General features: G+C 43.9%; 1 protein-coding gene across 3 annotated transcripts in view; it reads right to left on the reverse strand.

Moving 5' to 3' along the window:
• Positions 1-10,316: 10,316 nt before the first annotated feature.
• The window catches only part of plppr2b (phospholipid phosphatase related 2b), a 46,187-nt gene continuing 34,918 nt past the window's right edge, over positions 10,317-21,585 (reverse strand). For 2 of the 3 annotated variants that reach the window (XM_068727476.1, XM_068727478.1), the window contains 5 exons: positions 15,432-15,552; positions 14,711-14,961; positions 13,882-14,058; positions 13,261-13,391; positions 10,317-12,312 (listed from right to left, as the gene is read on the reverse strand). In XM_068727476.1, the coding sequence (XP_068583577.1) occupies positions 12,204-12,312; positions 13,261-13,391; positions 13,882-14,058; positions 14,711-14,961; positions 15,432-15,552 (789 nt within the window). In that variant the 3' untranslated portion in view covers positions 10,317-12,203. Of the gene's footprint in view, positions 12,313-13,244; positions 13,392-13,881; positions 14,059-14,710; positions 14,962-15,431; positions 15,553-21,585 lie in introns of all 3 variants that reach the window. The other variant, XM_068727477.1, reaches the window with a different exon arrangement.

Below are 21,585 nucleotides of genomic sequence, written 5' to 3' on the forward strand. Positions count from 1 at the left end.
AGTGTGTGTATATTCAAACATATGGGGGGGGGGGGGGGGGGGGATCTGTCTGTATGCTTGTTTTCATAAGATCCATCAATCCCATAATTTCCCCTCTGGCATGTAGATCATGCAATTTATATACGTGTGTGTGTGTGTGTGTGTGTGTGTGTGTGCGCGTCTCCATCATAACAGCCAGTCAACTGAGCCCGAAAGCTGAGATGTCAGCCGAGGGTGCGAGTCTTGACATGTCCTCATGTGTTACTGTCTCCTGTTGCCGCTACAGGCATCAAACTCTCACACATTTCTACGGCACGAGCCGGGGAGTCAAAAATAGGAGAGTGCAGCGTGGTGGGATGGGATGGGCGGTTGTGCACATGTTGCAATGTACTGTCCCGTTTGCGTCCGAGGAGCCAATTACATTTATTTTTGCACATTGCACATTTCTGCTCAGCACGAGGGGAAACGTCTGGTGCAGGGCGGGGGGGGGGCTGTGAGAGACACTCATCAGCTGATAAGATTATGGGCTCACTTGTAAGCACGACTGACTGACAAGGGTAATGTAATCAAGAAGGTTTGGAATTAACGCCTGAGTCTGGGGACTTTGGTGTTAAGCTCTCCGAAACTAATGCCCATGGGGGGGTTTAGCTCAGTGGCACGGTGCGAGTCCTCCCCAGCAGAGGAGAGGGCTGAACCTGGCCGGCGAAACCAACTCATTTCTTCCACAGGTGTAAGAGACTGACATGGTTGATAAACCCGGCACGCTGATTGCATTCTATTAAAAAAAAAAACCTTTCTGATTGAACAGAATAAAGCCCATAAAAAGTCACCTCTGGGTGCTTAATTAATAACCGCCCCATGACTGTGTCACCTGCCCAGCTTGGCTGTACACATTAACACATGTCTGCCTGGTCTCATGCCGTGGTACACTGTATACCGAATGGAGCTCTGCTTTTGGGTCCACTGTAGATGATAAAGCCTCCACTCGACTACGCGTATTCTCAAGCAATAACATCCACATCTGTATTATCAACCCAAGAATACCCGTGGTCGAGACCGGAGCAAAGAGGCCCACAATCCTCCACTCCATCTCCTCTCTCTGTCTCTCTAGAGCTCATTCCTCCTGTTTGTTTTTTGTTCTTCTTCTTCTTCTGTGTGCATCCCCTCAGCTCCTACACTCTTGAGTGAGATCGCAGCGGTGGAGGGAGGAGGTCTGCGCGTGGAGGCAAATCTTTTTGAGGGCAGCACCTAAAGGGATAAGAGACACAAAAGAGACGGTATTTATCCTTGAGTAACAATGCAGCGGCAGTGCTCAAGGAGGGGGGTGGGGGTCATAATACACGTGTCACGCACGCTGTCAAGCTCATTGTTGAGACTTAATATACCAGACTATATAAGCTTCAGCCACATGCAGGCAGCGCGCTACACAAGCTGCACCGAGTAAACAGACCGCACCGCCGACAGCTATAGTCCCTTTGCTCTCCGCCGGTATCAAGCAACCATTTAGCCGAGCGCCGAGGGAGAGGGGCAGGCTCACCAATTATCAAATAGGTGTCAGTGTGTGTCACAGCGGCGCCGAGGGGAGAGACGGATTACCAAACAGATGTTCAGCCCTTCACCTCCAGCCCCTCCTCCTCACCTCATGTCCTTCTTCATTCCATTTTCCATTCCTTTTTTTTCTCTCCCCATCTTCTTCTTCTTCTTCTTCTTCTCTTCTCTCCTCACTCACTGATTGTTGGTAAGACTCCTCTTGTATGCCCCCCCCCCCCTTCCCAGCACACTCTTTCTCTTTTCCCCGGTCTGTCCCATGGAGGATAAGCCCGACTCTTCCTCATCCACACTTGCCAATTAGGGACACAGTTGTTGTCAATCAACTGCGGAGGAGGAGGGAACAAGAGGGGAGGAGAGTCACCCACACCTCCCCTCTAACCTTTTCCTCTCTCTCATCATGGTGATCCCTCGGTGGTCTCACCCGCTCTCGCCCTCGTGTTCATCCTCTCACCCCCCCCCCCCTCACCCCACTGCTTCCCTTGTACTCAGATCAGCTCGTGTGTAACCCCCTTCTCCTATCAGACTCACAAAAACAAAACAAAAAGTCCCATTTGCCACTGACACTCCCTCTCGCCTCACTCACACCTGTGCTACCTCTCCTAACCCACTGTCTCCTGTAAGGGAAGTGCCAGAAAACTCCAGACGTCCAGAGGTCTTGACACTCGTCTCCCTCATTACACTCCTCTCCCTTCTCCTTATCTCTCTCTTTCTCTCTCTCTCTCTCTCTCTCTCTCTCTCTCTCCTCCATCTCCAACTGTCCATGTCTGGTGCTGTGGATGATGATGACAACTCAAGTGGACGTGTCTTCTGTTCTCACCATGAGCTGTGAAGAGGCGCACGTATAGGTGTCAGAGATCTGGTGTAAAAATACACGCTTTCCCGCTTCGACCACACGCATGGACCGGTGGTTCTCTGCCCGCTGTCACTGGAATGTCTCTGTCTAATTTGAAGACACGCTTCAGTGTAGTTTTTTTTAAAGCTGCAATGTGTTTGTGTGTGTGTTTACGGCCCAGGCCCTGTATGACCCTTTCAAGTCATGTAAATGACCCTGCATCCACTATACATGCGATGCCCAATAATAGCTGTGCAGTCCGGATGGCAACTTTATTTTCATGGGCGAAGGACATCTGGTTTGCATTTGCAAAGTAAAATCCATTTCCTGCATTGACTTGATTGAAAAAGTGAACTGGCTCCAGCCAGAGGGGGGCCCTAATGAAAGACAATCAGTCTGCGTTTTGATATTAATGTCTGACGCAACAGACGTACCAATCCTTTAATGTACCTGGTGTTTCAGACGGGATGCACACTCGCAAGTGGCATTGTGCCGGAGGCTGAAGACTTGAGATGGAGACGGAGACGGACGGTGGGCTGCCGCTTTGCACATTACTGCTTAATTGCTTGGAACCGAAGGCGCTGTTATGAGGATGTTTATGCTTACGCCTGCAACGGCGAGTCTTTCCAGTCACTTTGGCTACACTGTGGAGTCTAATAGTCACTACCCAGACAAAAAATAAATGAAATAAAAATAAATGACTCGGTGACGGCATGCGGCAACGGATTCAGCTCAGAGAGTGCAGAATAAGACCCTCTCTGACAAAGTTTCAGTGACAAACTTAACAGAAACACTTGGTTTTCTGAATTTTGCATGGGCCTGAACGCTTCGGCTCCAGTTGGCCTACTAGCCCATATAACCACACACACACACACACACACACACACACACACACACACACACACACACACACACACACTGTACAATTGCAGATAGCCCAGCACCTGTCTTCTACGTGACAGGCTTGGATATTAAGCTTTCTTTGTTTGTAAATACATCCGCTCCCACTGACAAGGAGAACCCAGTTCCAGAGTGGCAAGCGTGGGGGAATTGAATCTTTAACCCTTTGCAGGGAGCGTGGAGGAGATTCAAAACCAAATTTGTCTTTATTAATTAACAGGCTACAATAAAAAAAAAGAGAGGAGCTGCCACGCCGCTGGTTCAGCTGCGTGCGGGTGCAAATACTCGTCAAGTGATTCAACGGGAACTTTAGTTGGGAGTGATGCTGATGGGACCGACCTGTTTGCTTGTCAGATCGTAAAGCGTGCCCGACGAGGAATTGATGGGGCGTTAATCCCGCGCCGTGCACGTATAGCTGCACGCGCTGGCTCCCTGTGGCGCTTAAATCGACATGTCCTGTTTCCCCCTCACTTGAATGAATATAAATATCTCTAAATATCAGGACGGACAGTCTAAAGTGACGGGACCCCGAGCGACGCCGCGCATGTGAAACTGTCGCTTTTTTCATGGTAAGTAGCAGCAGGAAAAAAAATTATATATTCAACTTACCGCCACGTCCACCTTTATGTCAGCTTCCCCCCGAAGAAGACGCTCCATAATGCTACACATTGTATCCATGCTGAAGTGTGAGAATAGGCGATGCTGTGCAGGGAAACGCCCCCCCCCCAACTCCTCCTCCCTCCCCTGCTAGTCCTTTCTCTCCTGTGCTCTTCTCCTCCTGCTTGTGGGGAATCACATAACCACTCCTTGTTTTTTTCCCATTCTCTCCGAGGGAGGGATGGAGCGATGGAGCCTATGCAGCAGCAGCAGCAGCAGCAGCAGCAGCAGCATCCCATGCAACTCAGCTGCCACCCCTCACCTCTCCTCCTGCTCCTCCTCCTTCTCTCTCTTTTTTTTTTTTTTACTTGTGGCCATGGCTCCATGCAACACTGGCGCCGAAGAGCATGCCCTATAGAGCAGTGGTTCACAATCTGGGGTGCGGGGACCTCAACGGGTCCATCATGGAGCTCCGGTAGGCCGCAGTAAAACATAAAATACAACTGAAACTGAAGCTTACAGGGAGAATCTTGTCAGACAAAATCCTTAGGCTTGTTTATACTGTCCATTTTAAGTGTGACTCGTAGGGTGTTTCTCCTGGGTAATTGACCCTTTTGATAAGTCCCACCCTCGAACGCAGAATGGCCAATCATGGCTTAGCATCTTCCCACCGGGTTGACAATCCGGCTCTACTCCATAGACTCTCATGCATGTTACGTTTCTACATTAAAAACCTGTGAAGCTAGCATTAGCAGAGTGCGTTAACGCATCGTTAACTAGCGTTAGCTCTTCTATGCTATGCTATCTACTCAAGGTATTCTGAATGTTTACACATGTTGCTTTAATGACAGTAACAATGAACAAAGACCCAGTTTTACAGGAACAGTGTTGTTCCTTCATTCCATTGTTTTCTGTCTCGATCACCAGGTGATGTGTGGATCATGTGATCTGTAGCTTTAGTTTCTACCTTTATCTGTTTTTGCCGCTGAAACAGTTTGACATCCTGCATATATCGTTCAAACACATATTGTAGACCCTTCTGTATGCTTCTCTCTGAAATCGCTTTTTAGGTTTTTCCAAAAGTTAGATCATATTTCTTCAGGGAGTGCAGTTAGTGACAGTGTGGGCTCCATGGTAGCTCTGCCAGTGGGGGGCAGGGCTTAGAGAAGGGTCAATTGGACCTGTTCTATTATGTCCCCATAGGGTGACATCATAATATTATTATATGTTGACTCATATTATATTGCGTGTTTTGTGACTCATACAGTCTCTCTATAATATTCATATTAATGGGGATGGACAAACCTGTAAAATACAATGCAATCATGTGCAATACATAATTACGTCTGCTGCCTTTTTTTAGGCTTATAATGTTGTAAAATATAGATTCAAGTCCATGGTCTCTTTTGAAGTCACAGTTTGTAGTGCTGTGGGATTGTTTCATTTTACACCATTAAGACAGACTTACAATGTAAAGTAATGCAATAGTATATAGTGTGGATAGAGTATATAGAGTGTTTCTATTATTTTGTCCAAATGTGGAATCTAATGCTGCACACACTTGAAACCAACAGCTGTCCGACACATTTTGCATTACAATGATTTACTGTTCATTATATAAAATATATATATATATATATAAATATAACAAATAAGCACTGAGGTGTATGCAGACATAGAGGAGTATCGTGTGAGACAAAGCCACCACTCTATTAGTCATTAGTGCTGGAATCATAATAGACTGAAATGGGACTTGGTTTGTATGTCCTGAATGATGTTCCCTGCAGGGTCTTAATAGAGGTTTCTGTAGCCTGTGGTGTGTGTGTGTATGTTCCCTCTCCTAATCCTGTCTCCTAGGACCCCTGTATCCGGTTGATGGTCTTCCTTAGCAGACATGCTGGATGGGATTGGCATTAAGGCCTCTTATAATCCTCTCCTCATCTGGTGGCCTGTAAAGGAGCTGCCCCTAAAACCCAAAATGTGTGTGTGTGTGTGTGTGTGTGTGTGTGTGTGCTGAATGCTTCGGTAATGATGCACGCTAGAGCTAAATTGGCTTTTGTCTTTTCTATAACTTATCTTTAATTCCCCTCCGATGTCTTCTCTTCTTCCTCTCTTCGCACTCTGTCAAAGACGTCCGAAACAGCAGACGGAGCAAACATGTGAATTGAATGTCTTCAGAGCCCACAAGGCTGAAGCTGTAAGGCACTGGAGCCTTCAAGGCCATAAAAAAAAAAAACAGCAGCATATTTCCTCAAACAAGCAGCCATAGAGTCTTTTCTCTCTCCCTCACACAGACGCAGACACAGACACAGACATACACACACACACACACACACACACACACACACACACACACACACACACACACACACACACACACACAGCGTTAATGGCTTCATAATTGTCAGAGGCAGACCATTGAGCATAATCAGGAGACTGCAGCAAGGGGAAGACCAATATTTGTAATTTACTATGACAGATAGTACATTTTTATTACCCAGGGGCTGCTGGTTTGTTTTGGGATGCGATAAACCACGATCATCCATGCACTTTTAATCTCCCTCAGTTCACATACTCACTTACACTCACTCCTTTTATTTCTCCTTGTATTTCTTCCTTTTTTACACACACACACACACACACACACACACACACACACACACACACACACACACACACACACACACACACATACACACAAACACACACACACACACACACAAACACACCCACACACCCACACAGTGGTTCAGCTCCCCTAGACAGTGTGTGACCTCGGGGTCAGGTACATTACGCCAAACAGACAGACACTGAGTCAGGGAGCAAAGTTCAGCTGATCACAGGAAATAAATCACAGTTACACACACACACACACACACACACACGCACACACACACACTTGCACCCCAGCAAACAGACACACACACACACACACACACACACACACACACACACACACACACACACATACACACACATACTCATACACACAATCATTTCTTTTTTGTATTGGTCTCCTAACATTTTGACAGGCTCATGATGGACAGTTTTAAAACATAAATGTAATCTACCTCCTTGTTGAAACCTGGTGCCTACATTACTCATAATGCAACTTGACCGTTGTCAGTTCGGTTAGAAATTCAGGTTATGCTTATGTTAGTGTGTGGACTGCCGTTTTGAAGTCTTGTGCTCTGCATTTTGGCAGTCTCCATCTTAGTTTTTAGACGACGCCATCTTGATTGTTGCCCATGGGCCATGGCCATCTTGGTTGTTGGTTGTCCCCATCTTGGCATTTGGCCATCGCTATCTTAACTTTTGGCTGTCGCCATTTAGATTTTTTTGGACACCACCATCTTAGTTGTTGGCAGTTGCCATCTTTGTTGTTGGCCTTTGCCATCGTGGTTTTTGACCGTCGCCATCTTGTTTTACTACAACCAGCAGTGACACGAGAGGGTGGAGCTAAGTACAACCAGATGCTTAATAAGACATCTTCTGGCGACAAAAAATTGAACAATTAACTGAACTAATAACTAAAACCCACTGTGAAAGGGTTAAAGTTGTCTAAAGACGTAAACACAGAAAACTCCCAGACCAGATAATGCCGTGGTCGCGGCCTGTCGATCACAAGGTAGCCACGCTCCTAAAGCATAGCCTGCTTTATAGTCTATTTTACTCTAAATGGGACCATAATTTACTAAATGAACATCATGCTGTATTGAAGAAAACTTGAATACCGTTTGAGACCAAAATCTCATGTTTACAATGTTTGCTGAGGTAATAAATCAAGTAAGAAGTAGAGTCATTTTTTCATAGACTTCTATACAATCTGACTTCTTTTAACAACCAGAGGAGTCACCCCCTGCTGGCTATTAGACTTCACTTTTCAGAACTGGAGGTTGCCGCCTGCCTCTAGAGCTGTGAACAGACTTTGAGTTTTTAAATCGATGGAGTTCCCCTTAATATATTTAATGTTATACCACACATATATTTTTGTACCTATATCTATCTATGTACCATGTGCTGAAATACACGTTTATACCATCTATGTCAGTATATCATGTCACTCCCATTCATTTAGGATTTGCAGTTCTTAATTAAAGTAAGTAAAATATAAAATCACTTGTGTCTCAGACAAATGGCTTTCAATGTGTAAGGTATCAGAAAACTATGACGAAAACACTAAATCACTATAAGTGGGAGCAGCATTTATAACTAAAAGCTCATTTGTACAGTATTCTCAAATTTAGGCAAACATTGCATGAATCATGTCTCATTAATCTCTGCTGGAGTAAACCTCGGCTTCCTCACTGCACTGACATTGAAATATCTTGTTTTCCCAGTGTGTAGCTTTGAGAGGGAATTACTCATGTCCAAAACACTGATTCAACAGTCACAAGCCATTAGAATAAGTCGCGTAGATCATGTAATTTAGAGGTTTCGCACTCTGACGCAGAACTTTTAAAATGTCAGTGATGCATACTCTAAATAGAGTGGAAGGATGCTTGCTGCTCAGTGGTCAGTTTGTAGGATTGGGAACTGGGAAGCTGGCAATCAAGATGGAGGAACTGTGTGTGTCAGTGTTAACAAGAGAGACAAATAGGACACACAAATGGGAACAGAGAGAGGGAGAGAGAGAGAGAGAGAGAGAGAGAGAGTGAGAGTAAGAGAGAAGCAGGTGCATCACTAATGGCTTTTTAAAAAGGTTACAGCGTAGAGCTCTTCTTTTCTAATGGGGCTCCGGCTGTGCTTGAGAAGCAATTTCCGGAAAAGATAATGTTGTCGAGAGAGTGCAGAGTTCTCTGTTTGTGTGCCTGTGTGTGTGTGTGTGTTTGTGTGTGTGTGTGTGTGTGTGTGCCTTGTCGTTAACAAGACTGACAAACACAAATTCAAAGGAACACAAAGAGGGGGCGGGGAGAGACTGGGGCAATTTAGAGAGGAGTGAGAGAGAGAGAGAGAGAGAGAGAGAGAGAGAAAGAGAGAGATGGCCTCTGTCTACATTTCAAAGTAATTGTGTCATTACATTACATGTATTAGCTTGATGACTGATGCTTAATGTGGGCCAGCAGAGGTCTCATGTGGAAAACATTTTAAAATCCTTTTTTCTGTTGTAGCATATATTTACATTCCCAATGTGCTGTTTAATTTCATAAATATTAAAACTGGTGAATAAAAAAACCACTCAGGTCCTCAGGCTGGCATGGTGAACACTGACACCTGGTGTCCACATTACCTTACTGCCACAACTTTTTGAACCATTGTGCAGTAAATCCACTGTCTCTTGCCATGTTTAGGGCTTTAATTGTTTTGACTTCCCCATCATTGAATTTACTGCAAATGAATGAAAGTAGATGTGGGTCAAACACACATAGGAATGGGGGACCGCTGTTCGTGTCCCGTACGAAACTTAAAGTAATATTGACATTTTTGTCACTTTAGTCGTTACCCACGTGAGTCGGTAGTCACAGTGAGTCGTTAGTCAGTGAAGTGAACGTCAACCACGCTTTTTTCTTAAAAAAAAAAAAGAAAAAAAAAAAGTTCATAAATACATACAAAATGTATACATATACACGCATAATACACAAAAAACGTTACAGATACAAAAAAAAAGTGCCAAAGGAGGATCTGGTTTTTATCTAGAGTTTTTCTCCTTTTGAGGTCAATGAGTATGTGTTTTATAACCACATCACTGTCTATAACAGTCTGATCACAAACCATGACACATCTAGTTTTCCACAGTTTAAAACATGTAATGCTGACAATGAGTTGAAAAAGATCTTGTCGTTTGTTATCTAACAGACACCATACATAACAGAATTATAATTAACATGGAAAACTAGGCCACGGCCTTGAAGCATGGACCAGACCTCTCTTGTCCATGAGTAGATGCTGTTGTGTTTCATCCTCATTACAATAAATCACGGGACATTTTGTTGTTGTTGTTACATAGCAACTCCATGTTAGCTCATACAGCAAGTCTGTTGACAGACATGAGCCAGCGGACAACTCTGATGCTCTCTGAGAGGTTTCTGATTTTTTAAAATATTTTAACTACTTCCTTTCCTTAAAGTTAAATTTTTTTGATTCAATAAATCCTCTATATTTGAAATCGTTGATTTAAAAAAAGAAAAGAAAAGAATTTGCAGTCTTATTTTGACACAAGGTCAAAGGTGTAAACAATAAAATGAATGGGGTGCTTCACACCGGAGTGACTTGCTGGGACACTTAAATAGAACAGAGCCGTCGTTAATGTTATTAACACACCTGTGCGTTTCCTTTTAATGCAAGTTGATATCCACCAAAATGTCTCTTAATACTTTCACGTACAGCGGTCATGGCTCATGATTTGAAGTAAAAGCATTAAACAAATGGAACTGGTAGAACAGCAAAGATGTATCCTTACTGAAGAGTGCGAGATATTACAACAATTCAAGAGAGAAAAATGCAACGCAGGCAGCAATGTGTGGTAATTGCAATTTATTTTGGTAAATAAATACAAAACAGAGACATTTGTAACAAGAAAATAACATAATTTTGGACAGTTACAGTGTTCTCCACCCCTTCAGTTGTTTACAAAAAAAAATCCAGACTGAAAAGTTTTTCTTTAAGTAATCTCCGAGCTATAACGAGCACCTTCTGCTTTAACAGGCATTGTTAGGGACGCCTTGGCAGGGGTCCTTTGAAGGCCTGCAGTTACACACAAGCACAAGTGTGTAATTATACCAGCTACTTTTGACGGTTTAACTGAAGAAAAAAAAGATTGCCAAATTAACAGTTTTGCTGCCATACAATGTGCTCATTATAAACATACACACAAATGTCAATAAGCACGCACACACACGCGCACGTACACGCACACACGCTTGATAAAATGTCTTCTTTATATAACCCATCGCGTACTCTCCTACTAGAATAACCTGCCCTGCGGTGTCCTTTTGAACGGAGCAGATCCAAAGCAAGTTGTGAGCCAAACACAGCGAGCGCATGCTGTTCGATTTCACGCATTTCCTCCATTGCGCTTCAGACCAGGCCTCGACTCGTGTTCCTGCAGGACAGGTTCAGGTAGCTTCACATTGTTCACACTATTTAAACATAATGATAATGTAGTATATACCGTGTAAAGAAACCTATTTACTGTACAAAACTATACAAAACTCAAGAGGTCCTACCTCTGTGTTACACACTGGTCTGTGCTATTGGTTCCCTAAAGTCCGTGTGAGGAAACTGGACAGGATGGATAAAACAGTGGCGTCAACAACTGACGCCAAACTACTCTTATCACACAATCGCTTCGGAAAGCAAAGGGGGTTAATGCGTTTAACATTTAGATACAGGTAGAGAAAGAAAAAGAAACAGGGACATTTTGTGCAAACTAACACCAACAAAGAAGTCCACATGGGAACAGGCAGTAAGTCAAATGATAAAACCTTCCAAATATTTCACAGCATGGACGTAGAACCTACAGACGTTTAGAGAACACACACCTGAATAGTCAGTAAAAGACATTTGGAGAGCTGATGGCAAATCTAGTTCAGGGATGAATTAACCGATGCCCCAAAAACAAATGGTGGTATCACAAGCGCAGCCCTAGTGTGTATGAATCTCTCTTCTGTCAGAGATCAAACCCAAATCCCCCCATAAACAAATAAGACACAACACAGTTTACTGAACACCAAATAGGTTCATCTGTGCCATAATTTACAAAGGTGCTTTCCTCTTCGACTGCGTCTCTTGTTTGTTTTGCAGACAGAAATAAAAATCTGTACCATAATACTCGACAGTACCTGCATTTTGATTACATAAAGGTCTTTGACTCTAATAATGTCCCTTTTTGTCCCCATTGTATTGTCCTGAGTGTTGCAAAATGGTCTGTTAAGGACGATCCACCGGTGATTGAAATTTTCTTAGATGCCCAAACCCTCAGCTTCGCTGAATTACTTTGATTTGATCAAGAGTTTCATCAAGTCATCACCAGCCAACAGTCTTTAGAGTCTCTGTTGTGGGTCTTGTGGGAAAACAGGACAAGGAAATAGGGACACAGTATTGCTTCAACAGCTCTGGCTTTGGCGGGTTCTTTCATTGGGTCTTTTATCACCTGAAGGAGAAAAGGAGGCCATCGTGGAGGAGAAACAGGACAGAACAGGACAGAAGGACAGAAGGACACGTATCCTCTTCTACTGGTCCTTAGCGGATGACAGGTTTCAGCCGCGCATGCCACGCGCACGTGTGCGCTGTTCTGCCTCCTGTGATTGGTGGACCTTTCAGACCTGCGTGGATTTGACTCGTCTGAGAGGGTGTCGTCCTACGGGGTGGGCAGGGCAGGGCGGGGGGCATTCAGAGGGCAGGTCTAGACTGCGCTGGTGAGGCAACGCCTTGAGGGGAGGAGCACATCGGGAGGGGTGGGGGACGGGATTGGCTGATGGTCATGTGATCTCAGAATACGGTAGCCCTGGAGCCTAACAGGAGGGAAGAGGACAGAGAGAAGATTAGGAGAGATAGAGAGGGAGGGAAGCAAAGAGTATAAAACATTTCAAAACATGTGGGAAGTTAGCATAAATCCACACACATGAAACAACCAAGATTATCAGTGAAGACACCCTGACACACATTTAAAAGAACGAGGTCTACAGCCATGCTAGTGGCTCTGTGAGGCTGTAGGCACAGTGGTGCAACATGTTTAGTTTATCATGTTAACATGCTAACATATGCATCACTAAATGCAAAGCACAGATGTAACTGAGTGGAATGATATGCTTTTTACAAGGTATTTGGGCATAAACAAAATTGCAAAACACAAATTCAAATGATTCTGGGGAAAAGCTTGAAAGTGTGTCGGCCTACAGTCCCTCAAAATATTTCACTCAAAACCACAAATGTCAACCTCATGGTGGCGCTAGGGGAAAAGTCAGGGGATCACCAAAGTCGGCAGGATTCATCTTCTTGAGAGCATGAGTGTCTAATAGCTGTTGATATATTTCCATAGAAATAGAATAGGAGCAGAACGTACATTTACATTCAAATCAACGTAGCAGGGTGGTCAGAGAGGTGGCCATTTTTATGTATATAATCACAGCGTATGAAAGCACATCGCCAGATGAGTGACAACTTTGTTCGACTAAATTTCTGTAACCTGTGTTGCATTACAGCATGGTGGGATTAGCAACACAGTTTATAGGTTAGCAGTTCGCTTGTGAGCTAGCTCGCTAATCCCACCATGCTTTAACGCATGACATTCCCCATAGCCATGCCGCTAACATGGCTAATAAGTATTTGCTCACCAAATGACACTTTTCAGTCACAAATATGATCATGGACACTTTGTGCTGCTTTAGATTATTTCAACTATTTGATCAATGTTTTTTCCATGATGTTCTCCCCCACCCCTTACCTGGAGGCCACTTAACTTTTCGAGTGGACTCTCCACACGGGGCAGGCTGAGAAGAGGAAGCCCGATCACAGGCTCTAGACGCTGTGGAGGCGAAGGAGTCGGCATTGCTATCTGGGTCTGCTTGAAATTGTTGATCACACATGACACCTGATGGAGAGCAAAGAAAAGAGTTATAAGGTAAAGGGAGGACAGAGATCCACTCCATTGCACTCGGAAGAGGGAGGATTTTCTGGTGAGTGAAAGTGCGCACGGGAACATTACTGAAGAGGACACTGGCAGTATGAGAGGGAGACAAAAATAATGACATATTGTAGGAGGCATGGGAAGATAGGGATGTACCACAGGGGGCACTTTGATCTTTAAAGTTAACTTTTGCAGAAAATTGATTTAGGTCAAGAGGTCCCAAGTCCAAATTACGCTGTTTGAGAGTACCATGATAAAGACTCAGATCAGTCCATTCACTTGCATAGGTGTGACAGTGTGTGTGAGTCCATCAAAGTGTTTCCCAAACTGTTTTTCTGGGGAACCACTTTTTAAAAAAAACATCGCAACCCAATTTGTTTTTGATCTCTGAAATTCCATCCATCTCTTCCTCCACCCTCCCTTCCCCACATCTCCCTCCCTCCCTCTCTCTCACCAGGAAGGCAGCGATGGCCCCTCCGGTGACAAACCCAGCCAGGACATCGTTCCAGTGGTTTCTGTGTTCAGTCACCCTCACCACCCCCACCAGCACGGCCAGAGACAGCAGCACCAGGCACAAGGTGGGCTTAGTCAGACGGGTCCCTTTGGTCCGGAACACCAGGGTCACGTACATCTGGAGGACAGAGATACATTTCAAATCAAATCAAAACGTCATGTTATTTGTTCACGGTGAGATGAACCGTGAACAAGTCTTCAGTCAGCCAGCTGAGACAATTCACAACGGTGAAAAGCTTGAATGAGCCACAAGAGGCCGCACTCCGCAGTGATTTCAGAGCAGCTGAAGGGTTCCATGGAGTACAAAAGAAAGCGCCATGAACACACTGCCATGTTTGTGTTTTCATGTGTGTGTGTGTGTGTGTGAGTGTTTGTGTTCATGTGTGTGTTGCCAATTTCAGCTATGTTTTGCCAAAGAATGAAAGAAATTTCATTGTTGAATGTGTGTGTCAAATGTAAGTGTGTAGTGCTTTTCTTTACTGCACTGACTGAATTAATATATGATTATTTTTGAAAAAGGGATTTCAGAGTATGATTGGCTTGTCTGCGATTGAGGGGCAGGGCTTAGCGAAGGGTCATTTGCAAAGTACAAAATGTGTTTGGTGCCTTTATTTAAGGTGTGTTGTAAAGTTATTCTCTCTCACTCCTCCAAGCTGATCTATTAAGTACCAGTAAACGATTCATCAACCATTAATAAACCCCTTGGTCACAGCCCCCGGTGTGTCTCCCATCAACCCATTGCACCCCCCCCCCCTCTAAAGTTTCCCTACCACCGTGTAGATGGCTGAGTAAAAGCTGAGCGCCGCGTCTTTGGAGGGGAAGGACTTGCGGGCGGACGCCACCAGGTATGGGTTTCCTGTGCAGGCCCGGCGCTCGGCGATGTAGTGCAGCGGAGACTGGCAGCCCAGAGCCGTGTAGTTTGGCCTGCAGGCGGACAGGAAGTGCGGCGTCTGATTTCCTGTCACCACTTGACCGGCATTGGCAAAGATGGTGGTGGTGAAGAGCCCGAAGGAGTAGACACCTGTGTAACGGGAAAAAAAAGAGACGCAGTGGGAAAAGAGGGAGGGATGTGTGTATGTAAACACAAAATAAGTGAGTCAATGAGACTGGTGAGAAACATGCACTTAAATGTGGATTAAATGCTTACGCTGACTTCTAACTGTGTGGGAGTGAAATGCCAGACAGACCTGGCCTTTTCTTTTTTGTTTCTTATCTATGGTCCATCACTAAGATTCATAATTTGGATAAATACAGGCTACAGAGATGATGAAAAAGATCATCAGCAGAACATGAAGAGGGGGAAAATGAGTCCACAGGAGACCTAAGAAGGACAAGCTCTCTCTCTCTCTCTCTCTCTCTCTCTCTCTCTCTCTCTCTCTCTCTGGCCTTGTAGGAGTGCTGGTACAAGTCTAAATGAGCCTCGGTCCCAGAGCACAGAGGCTCTATTCAGTCCAAGCTGCAGAACCTCTGATCTTTAGCACTATAACTGACCCAGAAAACGTACAATCCTGCGGAGGAGAGGGTTGAAATAACAGCAGTCGGCGGTCACTATGGTCTTCTCCTGAGCTCCCTCTGTCTTCACAAAGAAACTGGTCACTTCCCCGATCAGAATCTGGGACAAAAAGAGAGATAGAGAAAGCACACATCTTTTTTTATTTTTGTTAAACAGAAAGCTAAAACTGTGTGATTAAGGATGATCCGCTTCACCAGTTAAATGTGATGCGCAGCAAAAATAATTCACAAGTGCTCCTCCCTCGGCCTCGCAGCGATTACATTTCTCCTTGGCCGGCCTGCTTTATATTTCCCTCACCATTTGGCTGCTTTTATGCCACTTTAGTAAATCCCAACATTAACACCTCCCATTCACTCTCATCAGTGGGAGTTTGTCGACCTCAATGTCTCATACACCTGCTATCTCTCCATTTCTCTTTTTTATTTTTTTTCTTAATTCCGTACACATTTACAGCAGCTCTATAAAACCAGGGCTACACTTTGATTAATAATGCCGTGCTGGTTAATAACCCCACAAGCGAACATTGGGTTTGCCAGATAACATAAATCAAACACATGTTGTACTATTTTTATGAAATATTTGAAATACATTAATTCATGTTTTACCCCACCCTGATCGCACCTCAATAAAACCGCCATTACATCTTTATTATTATAGCCATAACACATTCAGAACACCCATTTAAAGAACCCACCCTCAAGGCCATGGGTTTAAAAACCCAAGTCTAATCAGCAGGGCATTGATCTCTTTTGACAGGGGAATGAATCAACTAAACACCACGTAAAGCACATTCCCGGACACCGTTACACCCTGCACACTGAACCTGTTTGATCAGGGACACCACCCCCCCCCCGACAGAAGCATGGATGGATGTAGGTTACATGCTCATCCAATATGCATGGCCCAGAGCCAGGAGCGTGGGACGATGCTGATGCTCACTGCGCTGTGTGTGACACATGAAGGTGGAGGTTTTACACCATAGCGCGGACTGTTATGGAACGGTTTCGGCGAGGGGTTGTGGGGCTTGTGTGTCAACATGAATTATGTTCCTTTTTTTGGAGCACGAGGCGAACAGAGTACCGCAAAGTTATGCAGCCCTGAAGTCATGTGAGGTGGTGAGAGAGGGTTCTGGGTTCCATCAGGCGTTTTTTAAGAGATGATGGCGGTGTGGTTGTTTTCTCACCTTACTAGAAAGTTCAGAGAGTCTGATACACAGATTTCTTTTGGTTCTTCCGTACACAGTGAAAACGTGCTACAGCACTGGACGTCCTTGCTAGATGGAGGACGAGCAGTAAGTTGCAGGGATGTTGGGGAAAAACCGCAACCCATCACTGCTACGGCTGTGGCTGTTCACTGAAGTTTCCTTCAGGTTCCTCTTCCCAAGGTACATCCCAAGTCTCTTAATTGCATCCCCGTTTCCCTCACTTGCGTCCTTTCCTTGCGTCTTAGTCCCTCCCACCAGGGATGCATGGAGAGATGCAAGGAAACTATGCGAGGAGAGAGGAAACGAGGAAATGTTTTTTAAGAGATATGAGACGTCCTTTCCTCAGTTGCGTCATGTGAATCGACATCTGTTTCTGATGACGGCAGCCACAAAAGCTACATATAGGTATTGGACACTCTCATGGGTCACTCTATGTTATTGTTTAGGACGTGAATTGCACAATTTGGTCTCAGTCTCCATTACTTTTTCCCAGTCATTTCGTGGGTCACTCTTGTTTTTTTCCACTCTTGCTTCTATAATGCAGGGACTTGTAGCGTCCCTCCATTAAAGCGTACAGGGAGCATCACAGATTTCACCCTGCCATGTTGGATTCAGGGAGAGATTTGTGTTCATTCATTCTCTCCTTCAGCATCTTCCGTCCCACAGTGCTGTTATGCAACAAAGACAGACTTAGTATGTGACGGCCTTATATAAAGCCTACTGTACAGCAGGTACTGTCAACAAATGGTCCTACTGGTTCCAGTTATTATGTGTACATTTCAGTGGGCTGCTCAAACCTTTAGAGCCGATTGACGTCTCTGTCTCTGCTAATTGAATTATCTATTGAGAAAGAAATCACTACAGACATCTTGCAGCACATGGTTTCCACAGGCCTCCGATTTTCAGGGAGGTTATTTTAGAGCTTCGGGCTGCAGGAATTCTTTGAGCTGGTATTTAGGTGTGGTATAAAATTGAATCAGAGCGTCTGTGGGTTGTGCCAGAACACGGATTATATACTCAGGGAGCAAGACTGTAAAAAAATTCAAACACCATGAAGAAAAATGCAGTGTCGCTACAACAGAAAACTGTGTGGACAAACTTTCACAAATGGTTGAGGGGGAGAAGAAGAGAAGAAGGAGGTGGAGGAAGAGGAGCGGAGGAGACAGCAGCCACTGATGATAGTCAGCTAGCAGCCAAAAGGGCAGAAGGCATGAGAGACTTGCAAATGGAAATTAATCAGCATGCAGCTGAGTTTACAGATTAGAGAAAAGAGGATGATTGCAACATAATTGAAACTATCAAAAGGCTCATTTTGAACTTCCCAAGCTGGCTTCAACAGCTGTGTATGAAGCAGCGTGGCCAAAACAAGTGTAAGGGGTTGGCACGACAACAGGAAGATGCCACGAAATAAAAGAGTTTTAGAGTTAAAAAGGGAAGAAATGTCTGCAGGGTGGCAGTGTGTGAAACCGACCCGGCTGCTGCTGCCGCAGACCTAATAAACACACACGTGTTAGCTGCGAGACACAACAACAACAACAAAACAAAGAAAAGGGAACGAACAGGAATATCTGACGTAAAATCAATTTGCCTGTCTTTGTGGTACCTCACGACTGGAGCTAATTTGAAAGCTCATGTGTCGTGAAAAGCTGCAGGTAATAACATCGTCTTGTTCTCTTTCTGTGGTGCAGAATGAAGTCTGCGTCCCCCCATTAGGGAAGCATTTGCCATGTCTTCTCCTTCATCATCCGCTCACATAACTTTTTCTCAACTGCTCCCAAGCTAATGTGTTCACATCCACAGCCGACGGGTGATGGGCTACCACTGCGCTACATTTCTCGCACAGCCATGTATTCGAGAGTATCTGCTGTCGATTTTCATACTGAACTTACTTGAAAGGTTGCTTCCTGCTGCTCTGCTTTAATCACAATAAAAAAAGGTGTGTGGTAGAAAAGAGCTGTAAAAATGTGTCGATAGCTCCGGGCTCTGTCGTAACCATGCTCCTCTCCAGCAGCTCGTAGTTCAGTAGTTCAGACGACTGCAGGGATCAATATTCATGCAGAGAATACACAAAGGCTACAATCTCTTGGTCTTTGACTAAAATGTTCATAAGCTTGCGGATGTTTTCATGGCAGCTATGTAGTTAATTTGATATCTGAGTAGGAGTCAACAGAGAGAATGAAGGCTGGACTGGAAGCTTTATGTTCAGCACCTGATACTGACAAGTTTTCTACTTAATCGAATATCTTGAATTGTTATTGTGCAGGCACACTTCTACATGTCACCCTCATCCATGGTATGTCACAAATGTGACATACCATGCTCCTGCGTTCGCGACTAGCTGGTGAATGTAATGTGGCATTCAGCAGCTAAAGAGAAAGATACATCCACAAAGAGTTGGTGGAGACCAAAACAGAGCTAAAAGGAGAATGAATATCGGAGTTGCATTCGTCTGGTGGGCAGAAACACGACTCCAAATGTACAATTGTAACGTGTCTGTCACATCAGCTATATATCCAGGAAAAAAAAGGTTATGCTTTGGTCTTGTGGCCTTTTGCCATTTGCATGCAGCATTTTTTTTCCCAGGTAGATATTAAATGTTTAATTTTACATTTTAAGGCATCAAATACAACACGAGCCCCACCATGTTGGCTGATATTGTAGCCGGGGTATTTATGGTAACATACAATGTGTTGTAATGGAATGTATTGTGATAAAAAACAAAAACATAACGTTTAAGTGGTTTCATGACAATATATTACATTGAGAGGGTGAGTAATCATAGTGACAACTTTGTCTTACGGTATCTTATCTGACATAAAGATACCATCAGCAGTGTGTCTCTCTGTCTTCCTTTTTCATTCACACCAAAACTTCTTCTCAGCAGAACTTCGCAACGAGTCAAAGAAAACAATAATTGCCATTTGACATTTACAGTACTGCAACTGCAGTCCATGGATGTCATTATCGTGTTGTCACTGATTTCTTTTAAATGTTCCATTCCAAAAAAAATCAACAAGCACAAGATCACACATACAGGGACATGAGCAAACAAAAGGAAGTGAAACTGCACAAAATTCAATGAAACACACTTGGCAGAAAAACACAATGCAAAGAAAGGTCTGGCACACAAGCAAAAGGCCATAATATGCACTAATGGAAAGTTAATGAAAAAAAAGTTTGTGCGTATGTGTAAGAGAACGAAATAATTATTAGGAGACCAGAGGATCGAAAAGAAAGTGTAGAGAGATTCGAAAAAAACGCCCCAATCTCTCGGAAGAAGATGAGATGGGCTGACATTCAGCAATCCTGAAACACAAAACACAAAAGATTTCCTCTGCTTCGAAAGTACTAGGCTGCCTCAGACGGAGGAGAGGACGGTAATTTCAGAGTATTTTTGAGGTTCAGCAGCAGTGCAGATGGGGACTGTCAGTGTGCCATCATGTAGCAGCTGAAATACACTCTCCTGTCCATGCTGAGCTGTCTGCTGCCATCACTTTGTTTGCCATTAGACAACATTGTTCAGTCTGTTTTAAAAACACAACAAAATATGCAACCAAAAGAACACCGCAGCAACAATTTGTTACCAAAGGCATAAATGCAATGCAGTACAACATTGAAATGTTGTGATATATTGTTGGAAACTGTATTAAAATCAACAAACAACTAATAATAGTGAAGCAAAAGTCTCTCCACAGCTTTTTAGAAAATAGTTACAAACTCAAAATGGGTCATGATTCCAGTTTTGCTTGAACTCCTTGATAAAAAAACAAAACAGAAATCACATTTGCCACCAGATTGTGAACTGAAACACTGAAGAGCCAACGTTGACAGGTTGTTTAAAGCAAATGCTGCTGTTTGGTTGAGGGAATAAAAAGGCATCCAGTTTCAGATATTGAGAAGACAAGATGCTGTGACGTGGCCAGAGAAATATATGACAGAATCTCACTCCCAACTCGTCACATACTGCCCTACGCTCTTCGTACACAAACAATTGTTGGTATCATATCGTACGATCGTAAGTGACTCCTCATTTCCTAGTATCAATTTGCGCTCGATACACGCATAGTTTAAACAAAAATAAAACAGAAACAAAGTTTGGTTTACAAAAAGATCGTCGCTTGGGTTACAATAACCATGGAAGTGCCGTTACTAAAATTCACCAGTTACGTGACAAATAAATAAACGCTGACTTTTCGTTTCACATGGGAAATGAACAGCGGTCTCCTGGGTAATACATTGTTTTTTGTTTGACCCATCCACCACCACTCCTGCCTGCCCTACCATGGCTTTTGCAGTCTGGTTCATGATTTTGTGGATTACACACGATTTTACTTTGTGGGATATCAAGAATTACGGTGCAATATTTTTCGTAGGTATAGCTACCAACGCTGGATGAGGGAACAGCGTGTCAAATAAACTTCTGTGCTTACAGGAAACAAAGGTTACGATATTGTAACCCTAGTTCTATAAGCACAGACGGCGCCCTCTACTGGACTCTATGGGTAATACTCTCCTCCAATCATGAGCACTCATTCGCCCACTGAAAATGGGTATAATTGTAGCCAGCCAATCAGGACGTGCCTATTCCAACATAGGTTTCCTCAGCTTTTAGGTCTTCGTGGTTAGGTTTAGGCAACAAAACTACTTGGTTAGGCTTAGCAAAAGATTAGGGTTTGGGTTATTACATACGTTTGTTATGTAAAATAAATAGGCTTTTTACGTAACAGGAATTAAGTACATAAGTTCCAAAATGTAAGGTGAAATAACATAAACAACGGTTTCCTGGGTGAAAGTCTGTTTGTTTTTCCCAACAGTCCACCACAACTCTCACTTTTTATACTGTCAGTTGCTCTGACCGTCAAATAATGACGTGGATGGGTTTAAATTGGAGTCAGTTGAAAGCCCGAAGTGTCTCATACAGACGCTAA

This window comes from Cebidichthys violaceus, unplaced genomic scaffold, assembly GCF_023349555.1.
Source record: "Cebidichthys violaceus isolate CVI_PGR_0920_01 unplaced genomic scaffold, fCebVio1.0.p SCAF_4, whole genome shotgun sequence".
Classification (NCBI taxonomy): domain Eukaryota; kingdom Metazoa; phylum Chordata; class Actinopteri; order Perciformes; family Stichaeidae; genus Cebidichthys; species Cebidichthys violaceus.